The sequence below is a fragment of the Pygoscelis adeliae genome, unplaced genomic scaffold (genome assembly GCF_000699105.1).
Source record: "Pygoscelis adeliae isolate BGI_AS28 unplaced genomic scaffold, ASM69910v1 Scaffold93, whole genome shotgun sequence".
NCBI classification, from domain to species: Eukaryota; Metazoa; Chordata; class Aves; order Sphenisciformes; family Spheniscidae; genus Pygoscelis; species Pygoscelis adeliae.
Genome location: NW_008824469.1, coordinates 238338 through 264666, shown reverse-complemented (window position 1 = coordinate 264666; position 26329 = coordinate 238338). Strand labels below are relative to the sequence as shown.

Here is a 26329-nt window from a genome sequence, read left to right as displayed (position 1 = left end):
GATGATAAGCATCGGTAGGTGACAGTGCCTTGTCGTTGGGGTGTGATGTCTGCTCTTACATCCACAACGTTTCAGTTGCGGATGTTGCCTTCAGCTTGGGGCTGTGAGCAGCGTTCCCTGAACAAGGAGCTGTGCTGTTACTGTCTTGTGCCTGTGACTCTCACCTGCTGGAAGCTCTCTGTAGTTCAGTTGCTAATACAGTTAAGATAACACGTTGAATTGTCCTTCAGAGAAAATAAACTTTTTGTATTAATATTTTTGAACTGGTGAGTGCTGTAAGAAATGCACCGCACGTACGGGCATGCCACTGAAACTGAGTACACATCTCGTTTGATACCCATCTGGCTGCCTGGATTAGGGTTCATGGGAGAGCTCCGTATTTAATTCTTTATGTGCCAGATGTCCACACTCATTTAGTGAGACAGATGCCCTTTATGAAATAGTCACTTGTTGAAGAAAGAGTAACGGAATAGCAAGAAACTAAGCTGAAAAATGTGGCCTAAGTGGGAATTTTCTTGAAGACACTGGGGCAAGTGAGATCTTTAGTAATACTGTGTCCTTAACTCATTCTGTGAGGTGGGAGAGAAGCATGTAATAAGAAATCTTTTTTTTACGTCATGGGAGGATGTCATTCCCTTTTATTAGAGGAATGCGCGCTACAGAGCAGTAAGCAGGTCAGGAAACGCCTAATGTTCCTGATCAATCCATGGACAATCACTGAAGGACGGTGTCACAGTTCAGTGTGGTTGCAGCTGCACCCACTCGGTCCTCTCCCCGTCTCTGCAAGTGAAGTCCTGCCTGCACGGGGTTTAAATCTTGTTCTGGAAACTGGGCTTGCTGCTGGTTGTAGCTGAATCGGGGAAAACGGGGGGGCAAAGCATCTCCTTTTTCAGAGCCAGGACGTGCATACAGACACACGCGTCTTCCGTCGAGGAGCTTACAGTGCTTTCTAGAAAAGGCTCCGTTGTGTTCTTTGTCATCATAAGCAATTCCTAAATATTTGCTAATGTATTTTAAACTGTATTTTTTTTATTGGCCTTTGAATGGCCCTATCCTAAACCTTGCCCAGTTTGAGGCTTTATTTCCATGAAGAGTTGTATGAGCTTTTTTCAAGGGAAAGACGACAGACCCGTATGCTGCATCCCCAAGAAGAGATGGTATTAACTTTCCACAAAAAAAAAAGGACACAAGTCTTGCAGATATACTTGTTTTTCAGAAGTATTTATTAAACTGTTAAAATGATTTACTGCCCAACAAAAAAAAAAAAAACAAAACACCTAAAAAACCTTCAGTGATCCTGCACTTTGCAGACAGGATTGTTACACCCCTTACCTGACAACATTCCGGCCCCTTTTCTAAAAGCAGATTTTACTTGAATATTGAAAAACAATACAGACAGATCTTCAAATCTTTACATACTCTTCCCTACCCGCCATCCTCTCCAATGGCACTTGGAGTGCATAAAACTCAGCATTTCTAGCACAAGAACAAGGAGCGAAGTGGTTAATGCTGGCATGTCAGGAGTAACTAATCAGATTTTTGAGGTAACAGGCTACAGAGATGAGTGGGGGAAGGTCGTAGTGCTTAGTGCCATTGTTTGAATTGGCTGCAGATCTGACCCGACAATAGTGCACTGGGCTCTGGCGTACGGGAGGAGCTTTACGTGCACCAGGCCAGGAGACGTCCTTTGTAATACACCAGCTTAGGTGCTGGGGAAAAACAGTTCAGTCTGTGTATTTCTATTATCCCAGTTCGTTGCCCTCAGCTGATTTCAAAAGTGATGTGCTTATTCAGGCTGTGCATCCGCTGCATTCTTGCATTGTTTCTGATCACTGCATCTCTTCTAAATGTGCCAAACGACTGTAAACTATGCTAGGGAGAGACTCACGGGCATCATTCACAATTTACTTTAACTGCCTGATATAACGGTAGTGTACTTTTTTTTTTCCTAATATGGAAGTGAAATCGAGATCTTAGCAACTTAAGTATCATTAAATTAAGACACTCCCCCCCATTTAAGAATTGCTTTTCACACAAGGCGGGGAAGTGCTGCCGTTTTATGGATACAGCTTTCTGTAAGCATAGAACTTAAGATATGTTACCGAAATGTAACCAGGGAAAAGCGTATCTGCCTAACACTAGCATCAGACGCTACCCTCACTATTTCAAATGCAGATGTCTTTCATAATAAGGCCACATATCCCCCCCCCGCCCCAAACTGCAGCGACACCAGGGAGGCACAGTAAACACACTCTCTACCTGGAACATGCGCAAGGTCCGTGTTCAAAATGAAGCACAGTTACAGTCAGGAGCAGAGCAGCATTCAGCCCACCATTGCAAAGAAGGCTTTCCTGGCACAGTTTCACGACAGATGGGCTAAGAACCATTTGCTGCTCACACGCGTTAAAGAATCCAGAGTCTTGGATCTTGTTGTATTAAAAGCAACTGGCCTGTACTAAACCCTCTGGCTTGCTTTCATCTAGGAGGCCTTGGAGACTCCCTCCTGCATTCAGTACCTGGAGCGCTTGGAGCTTCCCTCCAGCCTGAGCATTGCTTCCTGTTCTAGTGCCACTCCTGAGAAGAGGCTCTTTACAGAGCAGATGTAGTTCCTGGGGGTCAGGTGCCAACAGCAGCTCACAGCCCCCTGCACTAAGCTACACGTGCAGAAGTTGCCTACAGCCTTGTGGTAACTAGATACTCCTCACCAGCAGCACTGCGCTCCGGTGCGGACTCTCCTAGCATACAGCCAAGTTCACAGAAAGACCTCAGCACCTCCCTCGCAAGGAGCCGCGGATGCACTCGCCCTCTCCCGTCTGGTTAGGTGCCTTCGTGGAGCGTGCGGTGCAGAGGTGGGGTGCGTGCTGACACCGGACCGTACGCAAGAGTTACGCTGCACGGGGTTTTAGTGTCATGGTTTTTTTAAGTACAACTGAGGTCTCACAATCTCAATTGCAAAGCAGATCTAAATCCCACCTCCTGGCAGCTCAGCTGTGCTGGGCTTCTGCTGGCGAGTTAAGCCCCTGTAACTGCAGGCGACCCAGACATCAACCAACACCAGCGGAGCAGCCTGCATATACAGAATTCACCTGCTCTGCCCAAGTAGTGTTTAGACTAGTCAGAGAAAAGTTTTGAGTTGGGGACATCTCTTAAGTCAGTTAAAATAGTTTATGTCAGCTAGCTGAGGATGTCTTTCGCTCTGAAGTTCGGCAGTCTTACCTAGACAGAAAAGTGGAGTGTGACTTAATTAAAAACCTGTCTGTGGGAAAGAGACCTAATTCCTTTACAGCAGCTGTCTGCTACTCTAGGGGGAAGTCCCCAGTAAGAAAGAAAAAATTCAAGTGTTAGAATTCCTCCTTGTAAGCGATTTGTTTTCCATTAATACTGCAGAACTCATGGCAAAATGCAAGGCACGCTCACCTCATACATCGGTTTCTTCACGCTTTAGGCACTATAAGCAGCAAGGGAAATATACACTCGCTATCCCTCTCAAGGCTACTCCAGTTTATCAGTTTGTACCAGGTGGATTTCCAAGTGGTTACTCTGCAAAATGCAGATGTCAGCTGAACTTGACAGGACACAGCAGTGCTAAGATGTGCCACGGAGAGTGGCCAGCTGTCGTATCCCTCTTGAAAAAATTCTTACAGAATTAAAAAGCAAACAACCGATAGTGTTAACAAACAGGGTAAAAGCAAACAACCGATAGTGTTAACAAACAGGGTAAAGGAGTCTTTGCCACTAGATATTGGACACTGCAAACAAACTTCTAATAATGGCACAGGTCCTTTTTTTGGTTTAAAGAAGCTTGTGTTACTGTAGTTAATGCATGAACAAGACCATAGACTTGTTACTCAGCACAAAACAAGTCATCTAGAAGCTTCGATGTCCCAGGGTATCGGCGGCTGTTACTACAAAGCTTGGATTCTGTTTTCAGCAAACAGTCACCAAGTAAACAGTGAGGGATCCCTTTTGACGAGTACATCTGAAACACAACCACTGAGGTGTGCAAGGCAAATAAAAGTGATGAGCTGCCGGATTTGCTTACAGAAGCTTCTTGTTACTAGACTGTCGAGATCTACTGCGGTAAACCGAACACCTCAAGGTTCTAGTCACAGATGCTGCAGAGCTTCTTGTCCTTGTTCGGTGTAGGAGTCATCTTTATTTGAATTTGACCATTCTCCAAAAGTATCCTGGAAGTGGACATTTTTCTGTGATGCCTGCATACGTTTCTTATCACGAGAGAAGAAACTAAACCTTCCGGGAAGGGAGGAGTAAGGGAGGGGAGGGAAAAGAAAGAAGACTGTTTACCATCTTGAAAACACTTCAAACACCCGACACGATACACAGCACAACAAAACACAGAGCAAAAAAATCTGTTTGCATCTGCAAAAATCAAGGCAGTGAAGCCTGATGGGAGTGCATGTCAAAATGTTATTAGAGATGAAGCCATTGCAATCTCAAGCGGTTTGGCTATGGAAGCTTCAGATAAGCTCTAAATGCTGTTGACTCTACAAGGTGCGAGTATCATTTTAGATGTATATTCCCCCTTCCCCGGCCCTGCGATAAAGAAGCGACACAATACAAGTTAGTTTCTTGGCATAAGTAAAGTGGTATCTTTGGCATTAAATCTGTATCATTTACCATAAAGCAGAAATAGAGAATGTTTTTAAGGGTGTCAGCAGGGAAATTCATAAGATAAGAAAATAAGCCTCCACATTTTTTCCAAGTGTACAGACTTTGACAGACAGACTTGATTCCTGCAAAAATAAATGAATAAATGCACGTATGTGCACAAGAGTTTGCAGGATGAAGGCTCTAAACAAATGCACACAAGTGTGCACGTCATTTCCTGTCACACAGCTTGGGTGCTCTAAGAGAATGACGTACTTGAACCAACAGCCGTTTAATACAACAACAAATTGCCAGCTGACAACAGAGCTAAAAAAATACAGTTGGAAAAAGCCTTAGTATCATTTTATTTGTATAGGATGAAGTTACTTGATTAGGCAAGTTCAACGTTCGTCCTGAGTTCAGTACAAGAGGTGTTAGTGCAGTGTTTAGGTCTGCTGAGAAATGCAAAAGTTGTGGTTCCAGCTACCAAAGGTTTGAACTGGCTGCATACCCTTTCGGTTTTAATGGTGCATTTTAAGAGCTAATACTGTTTCACTTGCGCAGTACCAAGCATAATGCAATTCTGATCCAGGACGGGAATTGCTAAATGCTGCTACAGGAAGAGACTAAACAAATATAAACTCAACTTTGACAGGTGATGGAATATTTGTCAGGGCATAAACCTGACCCTATGTCCACGCCCCACCGTCCTCAGCATTCTTCCTCCACCCACACTCCCTTAAGTCTCCCCTCAGTACCATGATCCCAACTGTCCAAGCTGCCTTGTGCAGACCAGGGAGTTCTGCCTTCGATGTCTCTAGTCACATAGGAGGCTGTATTTGAGTGTCAATGAGGTTTAAGGCAGCTTTCCTGAAAAAATATCCTATCATACGTGCAGGTAAGCAGGATGATAATTGTTAAGAATATCAAGAATATTAAGAATAATTATTTCTTGACTAGAAAGTGATCTAAAAAGCTACACAAGTGCATAGCTACATAACTAACATTGCTAGCAGGACCTGAACTTTTGCATTTCCTGGCTTCAAATGTGCAGCCGTAGTAGTGAAATAAGTCTTTTGCACTTAATTAGCCTCATAGTTTTCTACCACCTTCATCACAGGAGCTCTTAAATTCACACACATATGCTATGTCTTTTCAGGGCCAGATCCAATTCCAGCTGATAAAGGAAGTGTCTAGTCACAGAGGCTTTCTACTGAGCATGTTTGGTCCTGCATGGTCAGGCTTACTATCTTGGAAGTCCACACAAAGGACAGCTGTATTTATGCAGTAAGTTTCAAATGTCAAAGTTCAGTAATTTCTCACTTTATCGTGAAATTAAGTAAGAGAAAAATACGTTCGTAAAATCTCTACATGAAGCAGAAGGGTTAGGCTTTTTTAATTCCTTCTGAAACAATGAAAATTGTTATTATGCCTAAAAAACTCTCATGGAGGATGTTTGGAAAAAGCACGTCTGTGTGGAGAGGAAAGGAATTTAAATACTCTGTTGCTGCTGTAAATATAAAGATCACTAAAGCAGCAGTTCTAATGCAAAGAGAGTTTGCATTAACAATTATCAGTATGTCTTCCAGGGACAGCCAAGAATAGGATGATAGCATTGATTATTGAGTGTATACTCCATTCCAAAATACATAATTAGAGACAAAATATACAGTGCATAGGTAGAAAGACATGGAAGCGACAGCCTATAATTGACACTGGAAATTAATGTAGATATCAGCCATTACATTCTGTAAATCTAACTAACTGATTTGTAACGAGTCATTAGAATGACATGGGTTTCTTAAAAAGCATTGGTATGAATTGTGAATAGGCACGCTTAGTAAGCAAGATTAACAGATGCTGGTTAAAATTGCATATTGCAACAATTTTCTCAGGAATAATGACTGGTTTAGCATGGTAACATTAAGGCGAAAGGTGATAAAATGTCAGTACTTGAGGATGAGCATGGAGGACTGCGATGAGTTGTGTACTGACTGGTCATTCTGATTGGCACTTTGTTCTTCTGTGATCCCACAGGCAGCCGATGAGAATGCAACCAGCAGTGCATGTTAACACAGGGTCATGCAAAAGGAAACCACGGTACCAAACATTTTAAAAAAAAATTCCTACAAGGGACACAAGTCTTCTTATTGGCTGCAATGTGGGATCGTCTGGAATCAATCCAGCTGCTACCATGGGCATTATGGCTGTAAAGATCCTGGTCAGGAAAGTACAGACACAGAAGAGATAAGACTGGAGCAGGGGAAAGAAAAAGCATTCCATTAAAAAGAAAAGAGGCAAACATGATACACGGGGTTACTTTGAATTACCACACAGGACATGTTACAGGGAGAGGTGGATCTGCATCACCCAAGACAGCTCTCCTCAGTGAAAAACTCATATTTAGAAAAAGCAGTCATTGAAACAATTTAAATTGCTTTTGAATTTCTAAAAGATACCACTTTTCTGTTGTGAGGCAGCCTGCAATCTGGGTTGGATTTCATCAAGGTATTACCACCTCTAGCAATGCAGAGCAGAGTGCACATTTTTCTTCCCAAGAAACAAACAGGCACATACATAATGAAATGAAGGATGAAGGTGTATGTTAAGAAATACAAAACAGGACTCTGCTGTGACTACTGGATATTTGCACGGAAAACAGGGTTAGACGGGACCAGCATTACAGTTAAAGATTTTACAAATGTTACAGTTGATAGTTTCAAGTTAAAAACCAGTATTGCAGGTGAAATCTTGAAATAACCTCCTATGCAAGCTACTTGGTTAAAGGGCCTGTGTATCCGTTCCAAAAGAACCTTCATTGCTTCACATGCAGAAAGATGCCAACTGCAGGCAGCTAAATACTTATCGAAACCTTGCAACTGCTCTAGCAGAAACACCTTCTAGCTGGCCAGCAGCAAGACTGTTTCTTTGTAAGAGTTCAGCACTTTTACTATGCATTATACAATTCATGCAACTTAGAGGATGAGAGCGCACGCTGGCTAGGTGCTCTGTCCACAGCCAGCCCCACACAAACCTGCCAACACACCTTCATCCATACCTGGAACACTCTCTGTTTTTCTAAGGATTCTCCTCAGAGGTTCTCCCTTGTGCCAAATATTTTTTTGAACTGTGGACTAATGTCAGTTAAAGATTAAGTTGAAATCACAAGAGACATTTCACTTGTGACCAAATGCAGCTCTCCCCAACACAGTCACTCTAACTGCTATTCTTAGATTAAAAATAAAAACAAAGAAGCAAACATTGTTATATCATTAGCAGTAGCTAGGACTTCTATTTTTATGCATTGTGGCACGGTCCGTGAGCTGCAGAAATGAGACAGACACATCAGCTTTTGTAGACTGCAAGAATAGGAAGAAAACTTATGGCTGTTTCAGGCATTACATCAGCGACAAACAAGCACGTATCCTTAAAGAGAAAACAAAAGGGTGTTTTCTGCTCAAAACAGAGGGAGCATTTTTAATCCTTCTACTTTTCCTCCTCAGTAAAGCCTCCTGGTTACATTATTTCATCAAAACTCTGACATGTGATGTGGTAGAGACAAATGTAGAAATCAATCAGTTGGAGATCAGAACTCAGTCAGAGTTTGCCCCAAACATGCAAACCCTGGGAGTGAAAAAATGTTGATTTCTGTAACTCCTGTTTTCCTTTCTTTATGGGGATGCAGCACAGAATCACCTGACACATCTTAGATGGCACAGGCTACATATACAAATGACTCATTCCTTGAGATACTGCGTGGTCAAGGAAAAAAGGGCACATTACACAGGCAAGCATAAAACTTCTCTTGAGAGGAGAGCAACAGCGTCTCCTATTTTTGTACTTCAGCTTTTTGTTTAATCAGAAGGAAAAGTCTGAAATGGAGGGAAAAGCAACCCTACTTTCATTTGTAAAGGCAGTCTGCACGCAGGTACCAGCATTACAAGTTTTCATCACATCATTAGGTATGGAGAGTTTATGTGCCAGTGTGTTACCCAGGTAGCCTTATAGCGAGGTGCTGACAGCATCCTGCCTGGGAGAGGGAGAAGGGAGCTCTGGAGACAGCTGGCAGCAGGCAGGGACTGCACGTGGGGCAGGAGGGGTGTTGTAACAGGGCAGAACAGATGCTACACTTGAGTTCTTTGTTTCTCCCAGCAGTGAAATTTCCTTGTCTTTTTAAAGCCCATCTGCAAGTACACTGTTGACAACAGACAGAGAGGAGGGGGGAAAGAAAATAAACCCACACTAGACAAATCCTATCCAGACAGGCTGCAAGAATAAGACAAACCTGAAAACTATCACCACCCTTTGGGTTACGTAAGTAGACGGTTTTATCTTCCCTTATTTAATACGATGGCTGAAGGAAGAGAGAGCAGAAAGAAACCTGGGGACAGAGCATGACAGCTAAAGAAAGTAATTTCATCTTATCAGCAGGTTCAGCACTGCTCAATACAGTGCTTCCACTCTCTGGCAGAAGAGGACTCTTGCCTTTTCTGAAAGGGGCCAAAACAACACGATTTTATGTTTTATTGTGTGCAGGTTTAGTTATATGAATTTAACACAGAATCTGAGAAACAGATTAGACAGGTGTCTGAAAATGTGCATTGATTGAATGGTCTGATGCTCAACAGGTTTTCACTAATAAATTAACGGAGAGGAAGAAAGCACTGAGATGACTGGTTGAAAACACTTATGTGCCTCCTGCCATGGCTCCCTGCGTTGCTTACGCATGTATGCAGAAGGCAGAGTCACAGCTAATACCTTGTCAGCATGTGCTCTGTCTTACAACGTCTATTTACATTTTTATGCTGCCTTTGCTTCATAAATCAAGCATGGAAACTGCAATCAACACAAACTGCGTAAGCTGAAACCAGCCATCCCCCACAATGGGATAAGCTTTAAAAAGTACTAAAATAAATTTAAAAGAAAAGAGAAGCTTTACAGTGGAGATCTTGTGAGGCAACATAGTAGTATCATCATCGCAGTTGCAGAATGAACACTTAAGTCCAAACTCAAAGTGTATTTTCTAGTCATGTGAGAGGAAGGGTTCTCTCAGCAAACAAAGCGGCACAGACAGAAGCTGGAGTCTACTGAAAATAATCCAAAGTGCCCTCCTGACTTTATGGTGTTTTGGATCAGTCCAGATCTTCCAACGGAACTTACTCTCACAGGGCTGCTGCTATTATTAAACCAGGACTGAAGGTTATGGACATGGGGACAGGATGGAGGAGCTTCTTATGTGGAAACAAATGACTGTTCCAAAATCATTTATGCAGTTAAAAAAGTTAAGCTTCCAGTATCACAAAAATTCAAAGACTTGCTATAAGGTTATAGGACTTAATTTGGAATAAATAAATGTACAAAGAGGGAGTTTCAACAGACAAATGGATTGGCTAACACTGTGATTTTATAATTAAGTGATATACTAGTAAATGCACACCTCTGACAGTAAGCTTAGGTTTTGGACAGCAACATCAAACGCTTCACCAGAAGAAGGTGGGGTTCTTTATAGCCAAGAAAGCTAGCATCCTCTCCAGCAGCAAATTTGTTCAGCAAACAAAAGAGTTTTGTGCTGTACACATAGTGCAAGTCAGGGTCTAAAGGCTTAGGTCAACAGGGAAACGGGCACAGTGAGGTCATGGGGAAACCTTGCTCTCCACACCCAACTGCTACAGGTCTGCGGCTGGTTTTCCTTGTGAACAACACTCTTTACATGTCTTCCGAGCATGACCTGGGGGCCAGCAGTTTCTGACACTCCACCACCTTAGGATCTGTGTGTTAAGGAACTGGGACTTGCACTTGAACAGGAGCACTGTTCCTACAATCCTTGCACACCGAGATCTGGCACTGATTTCAGTTTTGGGCACACAGGACAGGCTGAGCAGTGCTCTGGTTAGGACCACAACTAGTAGCACCTCCCTTTGGAGTATGACTACGTGGCCCAGACAAGAAAATTCTCTGGGAAGATCAGGTGTCTGTGTTTAAGAGCTCATCACCTCATACCAGCTATAGTAAAACATTGCAACGCATACTCTTTTGGTTAGCCTGAACAGCGTACTTAAGAAGGAAACATGAGAACTGGAGCGGGCTCCTTGGGCACACCAGTCTGGCCCATAAACACAAGCACATGGAGTACTGTTGGACTCCCTACTGCGCTCTGCACGTAGGGAGCAAAAGGTACCACAGGAAATAATCTGAGACTGAAAGTTGTCCCAGATCTAGGCAAAAGTTTTGGCCAAAGCCAACTGCTGTTTCATGGTACCTGTCAAGCGCTCCCTTCAATGCCTCTCCCATATACATTAGGGATGTGGTTATTTTAATTTTTAAATTCTTTAAAATTGTCCTACTCATAAGAAACATTTAGTATTCGCAGACTATATCCAGTATCCTTAGAAAACACACTACTTACAGTCGTTTGATTCCAGATTCAGGCTGAGTTGAGGGTTTTGACTGAATTATGGGTGTAGGTTGAGGGGATCTAGTCTCTTCTTCTGTTTCCTCACTTGAAAGAAAGAAAAGATAATTAATGGTCTCCTCCCAAGCTATGGAAGCACTTTAAGTTCTAAAATTCACTCTGAGGTAGTACTGTTGATGAAGAAATACAAAAAGATCTGTTCAAAGCTCATTGAAATCAATGGGAGATTTTTCTGTCAACCAAGGAACAGCACCTAGAACTGGGTCTCCTTTCAATATTTTCTTCCCATTGTGACAAGGAGAGGGAGAAGAGGAATGCATTGAATAAAAGTTCTAGAATTTTCATTTTAGACCCACTTTTATCCTCATTTTTGAAGTTCAAAAGTATTAAATGTTTGTAATCTTTCTAAGATACAGGGGGAACCTGGGAGTTAGGGAAGGACATAGTTTTTCCCAATTTTGAGGGACCAGATTCAAACCAAAGCTGTATGCTTGCAATCTCTGCTTTAAGCTTTTGCAGAAATATAAGCTTGTTGGACACTATTTAAGAGAACATTTATTGTTTCTAGACCTGCCCTATGGCTCCTCTGTGTATAGCATGCAACAGGAGAGGAGATCTAACCTACCTTTTGTAATATAACAGCTCCTCTTGAAGTAAAAATACTTTAGATTTCAATTCATTCCTCTCATGAAGGACATCCCGGAGCTCCTGCAAGGTGAATCTTGGACGATTCGGATCTTTTAAGTCCATTGCCATCTTTTCTGACTCTGAGAGGCAGTCATCATTGTTTGGTTCTGCCTAGGAAGTGAAACGTGGGCTTTAAATTCACCATGCAAGTGCATGTCTGAGGAGTTTGAAGTATTTATCAGTCTACTTCCCAACCTCTTCCTTTCAGCACTATTAAATCCTCTTTTAAGAGAAACACAGCAATTTTAAGAGGAAAAAAATGTAGAAGAAATTTGTTTTTCATGTTAAAGACTGTCAGCAAGAACAGCTCAGTGATCTCATCGCTTTGTTCTTTCCTGTGCTCAGGTTGACTGATGACCCACACAGGACTGGTGAGACCCTGGCAAGCCTCTGAAAAATGGTCTGAGCTCTGTTTTACCTCTCTTCACCTGGTGTTCGGGGGAAGCTTGCAAATGAGGAAGACCCAAGTTTTGTGACATACAACCAAAGCCCTGTGCTCACAGGAATCTTTCATAGAGTTACATGTTTGGGAAAACAAAACCACCAATTGTTTCTGGCAGGCCTGAACACAGGGTCCAACTTGAGCCACCTTATAGGTGGTAAGTTTTCTTGTGGAGAAATTTCTGGGGAATCCAGACTGCCAGAAAGTCCACTGAAAATGTATAGTCCAATTTTTGATAAACAAGTCAGGTTAAGGAATTCATAGTTTTAGCAAATGGGGTAAATCAAACATCAGCCTTTTATATAAACACTGAAAAAACTGCATAGCGAAGATCATAACAGTTCCTTCCAGCTCTCCTCCCACAAAGAGAAAGCTCCTTTGGATGTAAACACATTAAGTGGAGATTTAAGTTTATAACCCCTTAATGCCTTTATTGAAAAAGCAGGATTGGTGTTAGCACCAGGATCTAGCTACAAAGTGGAAGAAAATTGCAGATGAATGCCAGATGAGGCATTTATACACGTGTACCCTTGTCTCTTCTTTTCCTCTGAGAAGAGTTCACTGGAAGCTTGGAGGAATTTTATCTCCCACCCCCCAGTTTCTGTGGCTCCCAACAAGCCAGAAGCGCACTCTAGACACATGGTTGGATTCCCAGGCCTGTCGGGCTGCTTCCTGTCACCCAGGTAGACTCTAGCACTTGCACAGAACTATTTGGCTCTAACCGCTTGTGAAAATGTGGTCTGCATAAACACAGCACAGAGAGGACCATCATTCAGGTCCTCTACTGTTGTTCCACTCAGTGGCTGCACAGAGCTGAGGACCAGTTACTGAGAAATCACAAGCTTTTGGGAAGGGTACTCAGAATCAAGATGCTGAAAAGCAGCTGCGAGCCTTTAGAGGTCTGCAGGATTTCTAACAATACAAATAAATGCAGGGCACTCTGTTCCAGCAAAGTACATTAGAAATGCGATGCTTTTTGCAAGGACTGACTAAAAGCTAGCACATGAAATCAGAGATGCCAGCAACCAGGTCAGCCACCCGTCCTCCTAGTAGGATGCAGAGATCAGAGTTTCAGAGCTCCTGTGGTGCAGTGATGCCTCGCTGGGATACAAGCTGGAAATTTGAGGAGCCAAGTACTGAAATTCTTAAACAGAGTCCATTTTTTGTAAGCCTGATCCTACCCTCTTTTGAGTTCATGTGTTTGTGAAACAGTTTTGCTATCTATTGATAAATGACTTCAGGTTAAACTCGGCTGGGCTAAGGTTGGTGCAATATCAATTTCTACAGCAGGGATTGCAGTCCTTGTCCTGAAAAAACAAAGCAGCACAGCAATGCTCGCTTCTCCGTTTGTTTGATTCACCCCATTCATCCAAATGCATTTTTTTTTACACAGACTACAATAAATAAAGACTGATACAACCTAACGAGGTTCAAGGGAAATTACCCAAACACTTTTCCTCTTCTTCATCCCTTTAGATTAGGGTCGGAGCTGATGCCTCTTCTATTGATTGTATATTTGCCCCCCACCTTTGCCCAAATAAGCTATTTTTGCTAGATTTTGCTCAGATCAGCAAAGACTGAGCAGCCCGTAGCCAATGCCAATGTACTTGACTGAAGCCAACAAGCAATGTCCATTCCAGAGCATGCAGCTATTCTAGCTTTCTGCTTGCCGCTGCAATTCCTGTCTAACCATCATCCTGGCAGAGAGAGCGGGGAACAGCTCTAATTAGAAGAGGCACCATTGCCATGGAACTGGTGAGTTAGAGAGAGGTAAAGAATACATCCTTTCTCTCCAGTCTGAAGACACTTTCACTCCTGCTGGCTCCAGGCCTCAGCTCCACAGCCCCGTTTACAAAGCTGGGTGTCCTGGCTGAATTAACAGCAATGAAATCATCCTTTTCATTATTAATACAGTGCTTGCCCAGTTCAGCAGAGACATGTTAACACAACACTGGCTGTCACATTCCAGGGGGGACCCATCAGCCTTTGCCTCTGCTTCTTGATGGGTATTCCTGTCTACTACAAGTGAATTGGATGTTTCACTCTCTGCTGCAGTCTATCGGGCATTTACAATGCCGCTTGGTACTGGAGCTCCTACCAACACATCCAGCCAAACAGATCTATATGATAGTGCTCCTTTAGAGTTCTTTCGTATCACGATACCCCTTACCCTATTTTGTACTCTTCTAAGAGCAGAATTAGGAAAGGGAAATATAGCACATTTACTTCAGTAAGACAGAAGTAGTGTCATATGCACAAACAAAAATAACAGGAACCATAAAGAGGGCTAAGGGATGTAACAGATCAGAGATGCATCTTTTTCTCATGAAGCTCCCCTCAAGTTTGCATTCCTACTGCTCTGATCTCAGCACCAACTCAATTTGCATATTGTCACTTTGCCTGTTCCTGCAAGTACTTGAGTATGCAAGCAGTAACATTTGCTTTTCATGAACATTTGTGCTAGTAACACTTCACAACGAAAGCAGAAACAGGGCCAAAGTTGGTTCCTCTAAAAGGTGCCTTCAAATATTTATACGTTGATTTGGTAGCAATAGTCCTGACAGATCAAAAGCGCCATAAGCACTGCGAGGACCAAGTGTGCCAAGTTCTGCATTGTCTCTGGGACCCCTTCCGACACAATTTCTTTTCTACTATGGTTCACATGCCACCGCCGTCATAGTGCATTGCAGCTTTGGGACCCGTTAGGGCTTGCATATTTGCATACTCAGCAAGGCTTAAGCTACTTGTCAGCTGTCTATCTTTTGGAAAACCCAGACTGTTAAGGGATCCGTTTGTTTTCCTTTGGGGGAAGGGGTTGATGTGTACAAACAAAATGAACCCAAACGTACTAATACAGAACTACCAAAACACTATGTGCCTCCAATACAAACTAACAGCTGATACTCCAGAGATTTTGGATTGCCTCGCGATGTGTTCAATAGAACACTCTCTTTTGAAGCAATGATTTGTTCTGGTATCTGGTGAATTCTGCAGCCTAGTGCATGACCCAAAGGTTACACTCCCTAGGATGTACGATGGGCAGCCAAGTCTAAGGGGAGAGCTGTTTCCTAATGCAGACATCCCACTGCTAACCTGTGCTGCCACTCTGCCTTCCGTGTGACCAGTTCTCTCCTTTAGGAAGGAGGGGTCTGTTCCACTGGGTCATCATCCATCCTAACGGGGCCCTTCCTGTCACAGTGCAATGAGTGACATTGCTCTCTGCAAGTCACACCTGAACACAAGATGCTGTCCTTGAGTCCTACCATTGCCTCTGATGTGTATCAATCACATTTATTCAAAGAAGAGGTACTTGGTATGAAGTCCAAAGCATTTTAAAAGGCTGTTTAAAAAAGTGATTTAAGGTGCCTCTTACCTTTACTTCCTCCCCATTTTGGCTGTCCTCCCCCTGCAGTTTTTCTCTCAGTTTCCCCAGCTCTGCTCGCAGGTTGCCCATCTCCTGCTCCTTGGTTTGCAGATATGCTTCCAACTCCACCTTCTGCTCAATCAGCGCCTTCCCCTGAGCCTCAACAACGGTGATCCGGTGCCGCAGGTCATGGTTAATTTTCATTAATCTGTTCTGTTGCTGCTGAAGCTGCAAAACATTGATGCAATAGGTCAGCATCCATTCAGACGTCAGCCATGATGGTCAAGTCCCAAACATTATGACAAAGAAAAAGTAGTGGGCTCCTGTTGAATTTAATCTGGAAAATTCTCCCCCCTCCTTCTCCTCCTCGCCCCCAGATTAGTTTTTTTTAATATCTAATTATCTACTACAGTTGCAGTCACCAAAACTTAATTGGTTTCCAGAGTAAAGAGGCATTTTTTCCCCTAGCACAGGGAATTCTCCAGCTAAAAGCAAATCCATCACTTCTGATATTACATTTCAAAAAAGCAAAGTTCAAGGACAGGGTGGCTTACAGGATTCTGAATCAAATCTTAACCCAGAGTAGAAGAGAGAAAGACAAGGCAGCAGAATCCTCAGTATTCAATTTATAAGTACTTTGCTTTCAGCTCTCAGGCTCTCTCATAAGGCAGGATGTGACCTGCTGGGCATTGTATGGACAGCACCAATTTGAAAGGCCACAGCACCTGCCAGAGGCACGCGGGTAGAGCAGAGATCATCTAGGTCTGGCCCTCACTAGCACCAGAAAAGTCCCATGGCCTAAGGAGATGAGGCAGCGTGAGGATGGGAAGCAAAATATGGGTAAGGAGGTCATTCCTCCTGACACAGAAAGAACCAAGACATCATGTGATTCCCAAAGCCACAGTGGAGTCTGTGATTCATCTAAGACTAAACCCGGATCTTGTGCTGTGGTCCCCAGGGCCACTCATCCTCCCAGTGACCTTCTGTCCACTGCTGGCAAAAGTGAGTGACCTGGGCTGGGCTCAGGCCCCCTCCTCCTACCCCCTTCCTGTGCAAAGAGGTAATCCACATTGCATCCCTGGTGTGGGAGTGTGTGTGGAGTCCCTGCTGCCAAACTCTGCAGAGACTATATATAAAATATACAGTAGCCCGCTCACCTACAGCAGGGATCTCCGGGTGGGGTGAGGCATGGGGATGCTGAGGAAGTCTGCGCTGCCAAAGCAGAAAGAGATTCAAGAAGCCAGAGAAAGTTACCTGTCCTGTTCCCATGAAAGGGGAGAGGTATCAGGTCTTTAAGGAAACAAACAAAACAACCTGTCCTTCCCCCATCTTCCTCTCTTGTTACACTGGTTTCCAGTCATGTTCCAAGTGTGCCTGATCCTTCCAAACGCAGCTGAGGGTGTGTTTCTGCACTGAAGACTGCCTAATAATTTTGGACACTCCACAGTTATGCCGGACACTTTGGTTACTGGACTAATAATCTGGCATTGCTTATAAATTCTACATTAACTTAAAACTTGAAACCAGGCTATAGAAGTATGGGTGAGAAAGAAGAGAAATAGGAAGACTAAGAGCCACTTACAGCCTCTACATCCTCATTTTTAAGTCCGAGTTCCCGGTCCTTTGCTCTGATTTCATCCCTCTGTTTGTCTACCACTTCCTTCAGCTTCTTCATGACTTGCCGCTCTCTCTCCGACATTCCTTGTTAAAAAAAGGACACAGAAAACAAACTAAGGACAATCAGGAGCTGCTGAGACTGAGAACAACAACAGTGAGAAATATTTAGGTAAAGACTCTGGAAGTTGGTGGAATTACAGAGAAGCTGTTGGAAGATGCTTTAAAGGTTACTTCAAGGGTACAGGGAACATAGATGACACAACCTACTCTGTAAAGCCACTGCACAGACAACTCCTTAAAAAAGGAACTGACGGTCCTCAGAAACATTTACAACAGTGGAGTGACACTACTGTATCTTGCTGCCTCAGTAGTTTTACTTCAGTGTTCACACTATGCCCCAGGGAGCTTGGTTATCTGTGTGACAATCTGCAGAATCAGCTGGCCAAGACCCTGTGAAAATTGTAAAAAAAGATGGTCTGGATCCTCAGCAAGATCTAAACAACATGTCACTATTGTGGATTGTATCTAGATCCAAACCAGCTGAGGTACACTGGACTAGAATGATTTTATGTTGAAACCCAGTTTTGTGTTGGGTGAAACAGAGATGAAGCAGGACCTTCAGAGGGTACCCCCACTCTGAATCTAGAACAGAAGTTTAGTCTGAATTACACTCACATATTTTCTCCTCATGTTTTGCAACCCTTTCCCCATCCTATTGTGTGATTATTCGTATTTAGAATACTTCAGAGAAAAATACTACATGGCATTTCACTTGTGAAAGATGTTTGGAACATTGCCAAGAATCCAACATCCATCCTGTTTGAAAATAAAGAAAGGATTAGATTAACCTGAAATCTGACCAACAAATCATTAGGAAATGTCATAAATCACAAAACAGGAAGCATTCTTCCATTATTTGCCATTACGGAGATAATCAGGAACTAGCACTACAGTGATGGGCTCTTCAGAGCAAACACAGACCAGGTGATTTAACTCGGTGAGGTGGTAAATCTACTACACTAACTTTTCCTGAGAAAAGGAAGACAGACACAGAGACATGGAGTTTGACGGTCCTAAACTATCACATAAAATCATGTTGCACAACATCCCATAGGATGGCTTGAAGGTGAAAGCCTGTGACCAGGGCAGTTCGCGGCTGCTCTGGCCAAAGTCCAGCCCAAGCAGGAGCTCAAACTCAGGGTCTACTGCTGTCTTGTTCTACTACCTTTGGCAAAGTACTTAGTTATGTGGGTCCTCAGCTTCCTCCATTTACGAACTGTGAGTGGTGACAATTCACTCACCCCTCTGGGGTGGCCAGAAAGCCACTTCCTTTTTAATATATTAAAGCAGTTCCCACATCAGAAATGTGCTGCATACACATCAAATGTATCTAGCCAGTCAAGTCTCTATTTTCTAACATCAGCTCAGACTTTCTGGTTATGTTCTTCCCTCATCAGAGAAATCCAAAGTTGCTCGTGTAAGAGAACGTAGGCTGCATGCCTTTAGAACTCCAGCTTACAGATCATCTACAGTTTGAACTGATGGATAATACAGTAGAGCAAGACAAACCTGAGAGAAAGAGAGAGAGAAAGGGAGAAACTCTTTGGTGGATGTGCACTCCTGCAGCAGCTGTGGGTTCCCATGCAGGCATAAAAAGCGTACCACTGCCAACAGGGGAACAGCAGCTCCGATCCCTCATTGCTAAAGGACCAGAGCTATGGTACGGCGGAGAATGGGTAACCACTCTGCTGGGAAAAGGACTGGTGATCATGGCTGGCCGGGCATTTGGTTCAGAGGACATGTTCCTGTCAAACCCTAGAAAACAGCTGAGAGTGACACGGTGTTCGCATTCTAGTATTACATTCTCATCTTTTTTAATTCTGTGGTAAGTCTGCCTGCTTTATTTCTGGACCCTGGTCCTTATCGTCTCTCTGCTGTAGATTCTAGTTCTTTGCAGGATAATTTTAATCCTCCACTGTGATAAAAGCTCATACCCACCAGGGAGGACAAGTAGACACTGACACATACTGCTACTTAACTCTTCTAAAAGATCTCCCCTCTCCTATCGCAACACAGATCTGGTACACTACTGTATCCACAAACCCCACTACTGGATCCACCCTCTGCAGCCAGTCTCGGGGCGGAGGCCTAAAACAAAGCTAAAAAAAGCTGTATTTAAAAACAAAAAATATGCAAAACTTTGCCTTGAAGTACAGAGGGACCGCAGTGAAACTTTAGACTGGTGGTTTCACCCCAGTAGGAGCTACGAATAGTGAGTGCAGCTATATTCCTTAGTACTTGTGAGATGCTTTGAGATCTCTAGATAGCAGGTGCTATTTAAAGAATAAAGTACCATTTCAGTGCTGACTGCTTTTCCTCCCACTGTGCTCATTTTTCTCCCTAACATTTGGTGAACCTAAAAGACTTCAATTGTGTGCACAGATCACTACATTATCATTTTTATTTCAAGAGGAGGGGAAAGGAAAGGTGGGAAGTATTTGTGAAACAGTCACATCTTCTTCCATTTCCTCAGGCACCAGGGAAGAGGAGAGGGAAATCACTAAGTGCCCTAAATATAAAGTAATTATCTCTAAATGATTCAAACTCTAATAACTGCAAGATCTTAAATGGCACACCCAGCTGGCTTCCCTAGGCACATCCTATGAGCAGCTTCCTGTGAATTGCTGTGATCATAGCATTCATTGTTCCAGCAAGAGAAAGGAAAGCAGCTGAAAAAAAAGAAAAAAAAAAAAAAGAAACGGAAAAAAAAAAAAGAACATCCTTTATATTTAGGGACCTGTTTACTGTTGTGTTTATACAACATCTATCACAACAGGCCGAAGTGCCAGTCAGGACCTGTGGCACTATACCACTACCTAAACATTCAGAACAGAAGTTTGCCTCCACTTTTGAAAGGGAATTGTAGGTTCCTCGGCAGCCTAGCACAAGAGATTCACACAACTGTTGACATCCTGCTGCTTGTCTGTATTACCACAGCCAGCCTGAGACAGCAGCTCCCCTCGCTGCAGTGAAACAGCAGCCTGCTTGTCCTGTTTGACACACGTTGGGTCAAGTTTGCTTGTGGCATTTTACTAGGATATTCCAATCAGTCAGCACCATCAAGCAGTGCTCAGTTTGAGCTTGGGAGGAGTAGCATTAATGGATGTTGCAGACTCATCTTTCAACCTTCCTGTGTATTTTGTATTCTGCCACGTCCTTTCACATGAACCCTGCTCTGCTCAGACTCTAGCAGATGCCCTCTGTGCAGAACACTCCTGTTTAGACAGGATTGCACCTGCCTTTTTCTTTCATTATGCTAAAGTGAGGCTCTGTGAACTCTGATATGACTATTAATTGGCAAGGATTGAATCTCAAAGTCTTGCACACCCAAATCAGTGGCCCCTGTAGCCTGTGCTAAAAACAACTCCTTTAACTGTCTGGTGAGTAAGCAGCAAGCTGTTAATCCCAGGGGCTAGCCACTAAGGGGAGACATGATCACAATACTAAATCGTGCTGAGATATGAAGACTGGAGTCTGGTCAAAGTTAGTCCAGCTAACAAAGTATTTCGCTTGAAAACCTGCCTCTGTAGACTCTAAATGTATCCGATCAAATGATGGAGACTGAAAAAAAGCAGCATGACTGCCTTTTGACGCTATCCAAACAAGTCAGTTGAGACAAATCTATCCCCATTCATTAATGACAAAATTTCCTAAAAGAAAAACAGTTGGGTTTGATATAATAGGTCCCAATAATAAGGTGGGGTCGCTATAAATTAATGTGATTTGACTTAAGCTGATGATTTTGGCCAAAGAATATCAGTGATCCCAGAATCTGGTCTCTGGAATGGGTTTATGGGTTTTGTTTGTTATTATACTTGGGTAGACACAGTAAAAATAACATGGAAAGCATGCCTGGCATTTGCTTGGCTAGCTGAATGTGAAGAGTATGGCTATATTTAAATAGCACATGAGCTGCAGTGAGCTAGATATCCAGTGGAAGAAGGGGGAAAAAAAAAAAGAAAACAAAGGAGAAGCTGGTTCTTTATAACAAGATGTCATAGTCATCACGGTCCATGACTCATCACTGCCATTCTGAAATTTTGCATGGAGTTTGTAAGGCTGATGTTGAGCTACTTTTTGCCATTAATTGACTCCTAAATTGAAAGCATTGCATTTGTTCTAAAAAAGTGGTGATCTTGAGAGGTTTATCGATTTTTACTTTTTGAAGATTTCATTATACTCCTCCCCAGGGCAAGTGAGCAGTATTCAGCCTCTGGGAGGAAGCAAGTGCAACTTCTGCAGTGTCGGACAGAGTTTCATCCACCTAGACCAAGCCTCCATTTAATCCCAACCTCCAGTGACTGGAAAAGGATATCCCTTTGTTCCTCATGCTTTACTGGAGAGCTGCAATGGCTCAGCTGTGTGGTCTGGTTTTCAGACTGGCCAGTGGCTTTGCACGCTACACACAGGATGCTAGCCTTTTGAGGGAGCCATGACTTTACTGATAACCAGAACCTACTGTGAAAGTGGAGCTGTGGCTTGAAGCAGTGGACCAGAGTCCTGTCCGCGTACAAATAGTTCAGAAAGCCACCCACTTCCAGACTGACTCACCGTCACAGGCACGTTTTGCTGCTGGAGTGACACTTTTACCATTCTCAGCTGCCCGCCCCATCTCTCAGCTCAAGGCTGCTCATCCCCAAAGCTGCACAGTCATTTTTTTCAACTCCTCAGCTTAAACCCCAGCAAAGTATCATGAAACGGACTCGCTAGCCAGCAGCCTCAAATGATGTGCTAGGAACTGGGGAGCAAATAGACATCTGTTCATCTGCCCCTGCTCTTGGGAAATAGCTATTTGCCGAGCTGTGGGTGAGAGCTGAGGATGGCAATTGTTTCAGTTGCTGCAGTGAAATCTACCTGTACTTGCAAGTTGGAATCTTATATCCTGAACTTCGTTCTGCCTCAAGAGAGAAGTTGCCCACAAATTGGTTGTTTCTGCTCTTTAGGATTCACCCAGTCCCTGGATTATAAATCTCTTCACTTATTCTGAATTGGCTATAAGTCCCAAACAAGTGAGGGAACCCTAAAGGCGGGTAAACCGAGTAAAATAGTCTCTCCTATTCTAGGAGAGTATCACAATATTCTCCTAGAGTATCTCCATATGATGGACTGATATAATTCAGACAAAGAAATCTTGATTTGCTGCTTTACAAACAGTTATCCCGAATAGATGAACAGTTGCACTTATTTTTGTGCATAATGGTGTGAAATAAACATTGCTGGATGGATTATCCTGTTTGTATTAGAAAACTTAAGGAGGGCTTAAGAATGTTTTTTGCAAGATGTGAGCTAAAAAGAAAAAAAAAAAGTGATATGCCAAAAAAAAAAGGAAGCTAGATTTTACTTTCCGAGATGCTTCTCAGTCAAACAAAAAGCTGTTCAGGCTTTTCTTTCCCTCCTACCCCCACCTCTTATCATGTCTTCAGTATCACCATGTATGCAGAGGTTTTTCTAGTCAGGCAAAAAAACCCAAACCCCAGACCTGCATTAATCTAAAGAAAAAAAAGCCAGAATATCCAGTCAAAGTATTTTGATAAAGTATTGCTTTTTATAACAAAAGCAAGTACTGAATTTGAAGTATCAAACTTGCCTTCATGCTTCTGAAATTCCTCTTCTGTGAAATTAATGTCTTTGTGAGACAAGTTTGTCATCAGTTGTTTATTCTCCTCCTGCAGCTGTGCAATTTGGGTAAGAAGGTCCTGTGCTTCCCCTCTCCAGACATCCTCCACCAGTTCTAATTCCTAAAGGGTAGACCAGGACAACACATTTATATTTTTAAACATGTTAAGAGTCTTTGACTGGACTATTTACAGATCAAATTAGTAACAATCCTACCATGATTCTTAGAGAAAACAATTAAATGAGACTACTTTGAATTTCTTAGAAGACATCTACTTTTCTAATGCCAGCATCAAGAAACCAACTATCAACGTCTCCTTTTGCTATATGCTGAACGGAAATACATGAGGAGACAGTTCCTGATGCAAACATTTTTGATGTGCAAGTTACCCAAAGGATGGCTCCTTATGCCCCATTTTGCTGTGAGGACCACATTAAGGGGACTGCTGTGTAAGACAAGATAACCAAACATGAGCAACAATTACCTCCTGCATCCCAGGAAGCAGCCGCAAAGGCTGTTAGAAGTGCCCCAGAAACATCATACTGCGCGGGCCAGGGGAGTCAGTGTTAGGCATGCTCATTTTGAAAGAGCAGCATCTCTAGCCTAAATTTCTGTTATGAAACACAAGTGTAAAATAATGAGTGCATGATACAGTGCAGCAAACCCAGAACTCCTAGTCCACATGGTAAACACAAGACAAAGCTGTGCTGCTTCTTATGTAAATTGTTCTATATGGAATGTCTTGAGTGGCATCTGTGTTAGCAGCAGTGAGACCAGTCAAAACAACTCCCATTTGTCAGGACACTGTCAAGAGCAGCTGTCACCAATCCTCGTAAAGGTCAAACTAGGACAAAAAGTATAAAGTCCTCAAGGAAAAACAGTTGTATTTAGAGCTTTACTCTTTCCAAAAGCCTTTGCCATAAATCGTACTTCTGCAGTGGGGGGGATTCTCTGCTCTGTTTTCATGTATGTGCTTCAAACCAAAAAAGCTGCATGCAAATCGCTGGAGCCAGGCTGAGTCACTTGCTGACTTTTACATTCATCCAGCATGCCCCTTTCCTACCTAACGACAAAACACATTCAGACAACAACCCCGCCAAGCACAGCTCTAGGCTAAAATAAGCTCTGCTGAGAGATTAAAGGATAGCTTTCTGCTTTGAATGTATGCTCTGATAATGGGAAATCACGTTCCCATTGACTTTTGGGTCCAAATGCCATTTTATTCCAGCATTTATTACTGCATTGCTGTCATTTTATAACGCTTGCTGAAAGTTTTGCAGAAAACACTATACGACAAATAGATTATAAGTAACCTATCGGTGTTGTAAGCTATGCAGACTTAATTATTAAGAAGTAAAGAAAATTTCATGAATCGCCTCTATTTTACTGGAAACTCTTTATCTTGAGAGAAAAGCAAATCTGTAATGAAACTTTATATTGCCAAATACCTAGACTATTTACAGTGATGCTGCATATTAAACTCTGTAGCTAAAGTAACGCGCTGACCTAGTTTAGATAATAAACCAGCACATTCATCAGTTATAAGCATACTGATAAAAACAAAATAGAACACGCACAAACCCCCAAACTATCTAAACTGGCATCATTTATGTGTGGCTGCACTGTAAACACACAACTATATTATTTATTTATTATTATTATTTATTGCTATTGAAGAGCCCATGAATTGGAGCTGAAATTAACTTCTGAACCCTCATTAGCAGAAGTATCAGACAAGAGAAGGCAGATCTATGGGCCAGCAGGTGCCAGCCGGCTCAGGAAACTCCAGGCGGTGCTAAGCCAGGTTTATTGGCAAAACAGATTCACATCTGAAGATTTTAAGTGCTAAAATCTCATAAACTGATGCTTGCAAGGACCGCTAAAAGCTTGTCTGGATTGTTTTTGGAGGCTTTTGGGTCACAACTATTTCTCAGTCTCTGGCTTTTTCTGCTTACCAGTACCTGTCCTGTGAAAGAGGACACCAGTGTACCCTCACACTGGAACACAGATGGATGTGACACTACTGTTCTACAGGGACTCAGCGCACTGGGATCAACTCGATTAAAAAAATGTGTATGTATCACATAATTTATTTTCCCTGTTAAAATATATTTCCACCAAAGTTTTGTCTGGATTGTCTGAACCCTCTGTGAGCCATTGCGTGACTATTAGAGAAGCTGTCAGAGTAGAGATGGTTAACTGGCAGGAGATCAGTTGACATCTGGCAAGTACAGTGTTATGCAGCTGACGTGTTTAGGAAACTTTTTAACACATATATGAACTTCAGAAGCATCTACACAGAACATCAACTTGTACAACGATACGGGGTGTTGCTACTAGGCCCAGTTCAGTATCCACTTCACCATGCAGCATTTTGTTAATATCTGGGATAAAGCATTACTGTTGACTGGCAATACAGTGGTCTCTCTGCAATCAGTGGGGAGATGTGACTTATGGCAGTTCTTCCCAGTGGTGACGTGCCCTCAAAAAACCTTCTGGCAGTTAGGACTCAGGAAGAGCTAATTTGATTCTAGCAGAGAGCCCAGGCACAGGATGGGACCAGCCCAACAGACCACCCACTTGCCTCCACGTTAGGTCTGTTAGAAGGGCAAAGGCACAGGTTTGGTATACGTACTTGTATCTATTCGCTAGACCTTCTTACTTCATACCCTGGAGACTTACCAGGGCTTTATACATTAAAGACCTTCTACCGTCCTTTTCAGAGACACTGCCCTGAGACTTCTTCTGCAAAATGTTGCAGGAATTACCCTGGATTTTTCGTATGCTAAGCGAAAGTTCCCCAGCTGACTCTTTTTAAAACATAAAGCTTGAATTTATTTAAATGAAAGCCAACTCTTGAAGTCTGAGGTCTCTCTTCCAGAAATTCCCTGTCTCCTCTTTATTCTGAATATGTGTGTGCTTTTATGGCATGAGGCAGCAGTGATGATTTACCACAGTCACTTACTAGAAGAACCATTTCTTTAAATCAGTTATCTGGATGGTTTAAAGAGTAGATCTGCCACTTCCACTGCAGTAAGCGGAGCAGCTCATGCTGTCCTGCCACATGAGGGTAACAGGATATGGGAAATGATCTCTACCTTGGGCTTTCATTGGGGTCAGGGAACACTATGACCACCCCAGATCAAGCCAAGGGACAACATCTTACCATCAGAGGATGGAGCAGGAATCAGGGAGAGTGCTCTTCCCTACTCTTCAGCTCTAACACTGCCCTGAAATCACTTGGTCCTCCATCTCTCTCTTACGACTTGCCTACCCGATGAGTGTGCCAGGAAGACTAGACTGCTAAGTCATTCACAGCTCTGGAGAGAAAAGTGTATTATTGTCAGTGACCTTTCCTGGCCTAGCAGGAAGCAGCACTATCCTCTCGTCAGGAGAGGGGATGGAGCAGGAGTCCTAATCGGGGAGACACAAGGGGAAGGAAATGCAGTGACTGGGGAAGGGGTGGAGAAAGGGAAGGAGGAAGGAAACTTCCAGGAGGGAAGGAAAAAAAACAACAACAAA

General features: G+C 43.0%; 1 protein-coding gene across 4 annotated transcripts; it reads right to left on the bottom strand.

Moving 5' to 3' along the window:
• Window positions 1–2914: 2914 nt before the first annotated feature.
• On the bottom strand, window positions 2915–23309 carry RILPL1 (Rab interacting lysosomal protein-like 1). Of its 4 annotated transcripts, none has more exons than XM_009321165.1 (8): window positions 23292–23309; window positions 22778–22928; window positions 17096–17214; window positions 15523–15741; window positions 11646–11818; window positions 11015–11107; window positions 6739–6826; window positions 2915–4251 (listed from the first exon to the last, which is right to left on the bottom strand). In XM_009321165.1, exons 1-8 carry the CDS (start codon window positions 23298–23300, stop codon window positions 4246–4248), a joined length of 858 nt encoding a protein of 285 aa, XP_009319440.1. In that variant the 5' UTR covers window positions 23301–23309; the 3' UTR covers window positions 2915–4245. The 4 variants fall into 4 exon arrangements, with proteins under 4 accessions (XP_009319440.1, XP_009319441.1, XP_009319439.1 ...); XM_009321166.1 differs by lacking the exon at window positions 6739–6826 and adding an exon at window positions 7667–7742 and having other exon boundaries at window positions 4164–4251; XM_009321164.1 differs by lacking the exon at window positions 2915–4251 and having other exon boundaries at window positions 6721–6826.
• Window positions 23310–26329: the final 3020 nt, after the last annotated feature.

Bases quoted from the DNA above. Each gene is read 5' to 3' on its own strand.
- RILPL1 (XM_009321164.1), bottom strand. The intron at 17,215-22,777 runs GCAAGTTTGATA...TTTTTTAACAAG, and splicing joins GGAATTTCAGAAGCATGAAG to GAATGTCGGAGAGAGAGCGG. The intron at 6,827-11,014 runs GTAAGTAGTGTG...TTTCCTGACCAG, and splicing joins GAATCTGGAATCAAACGACT to GATCTTTACAGCCATAATGC.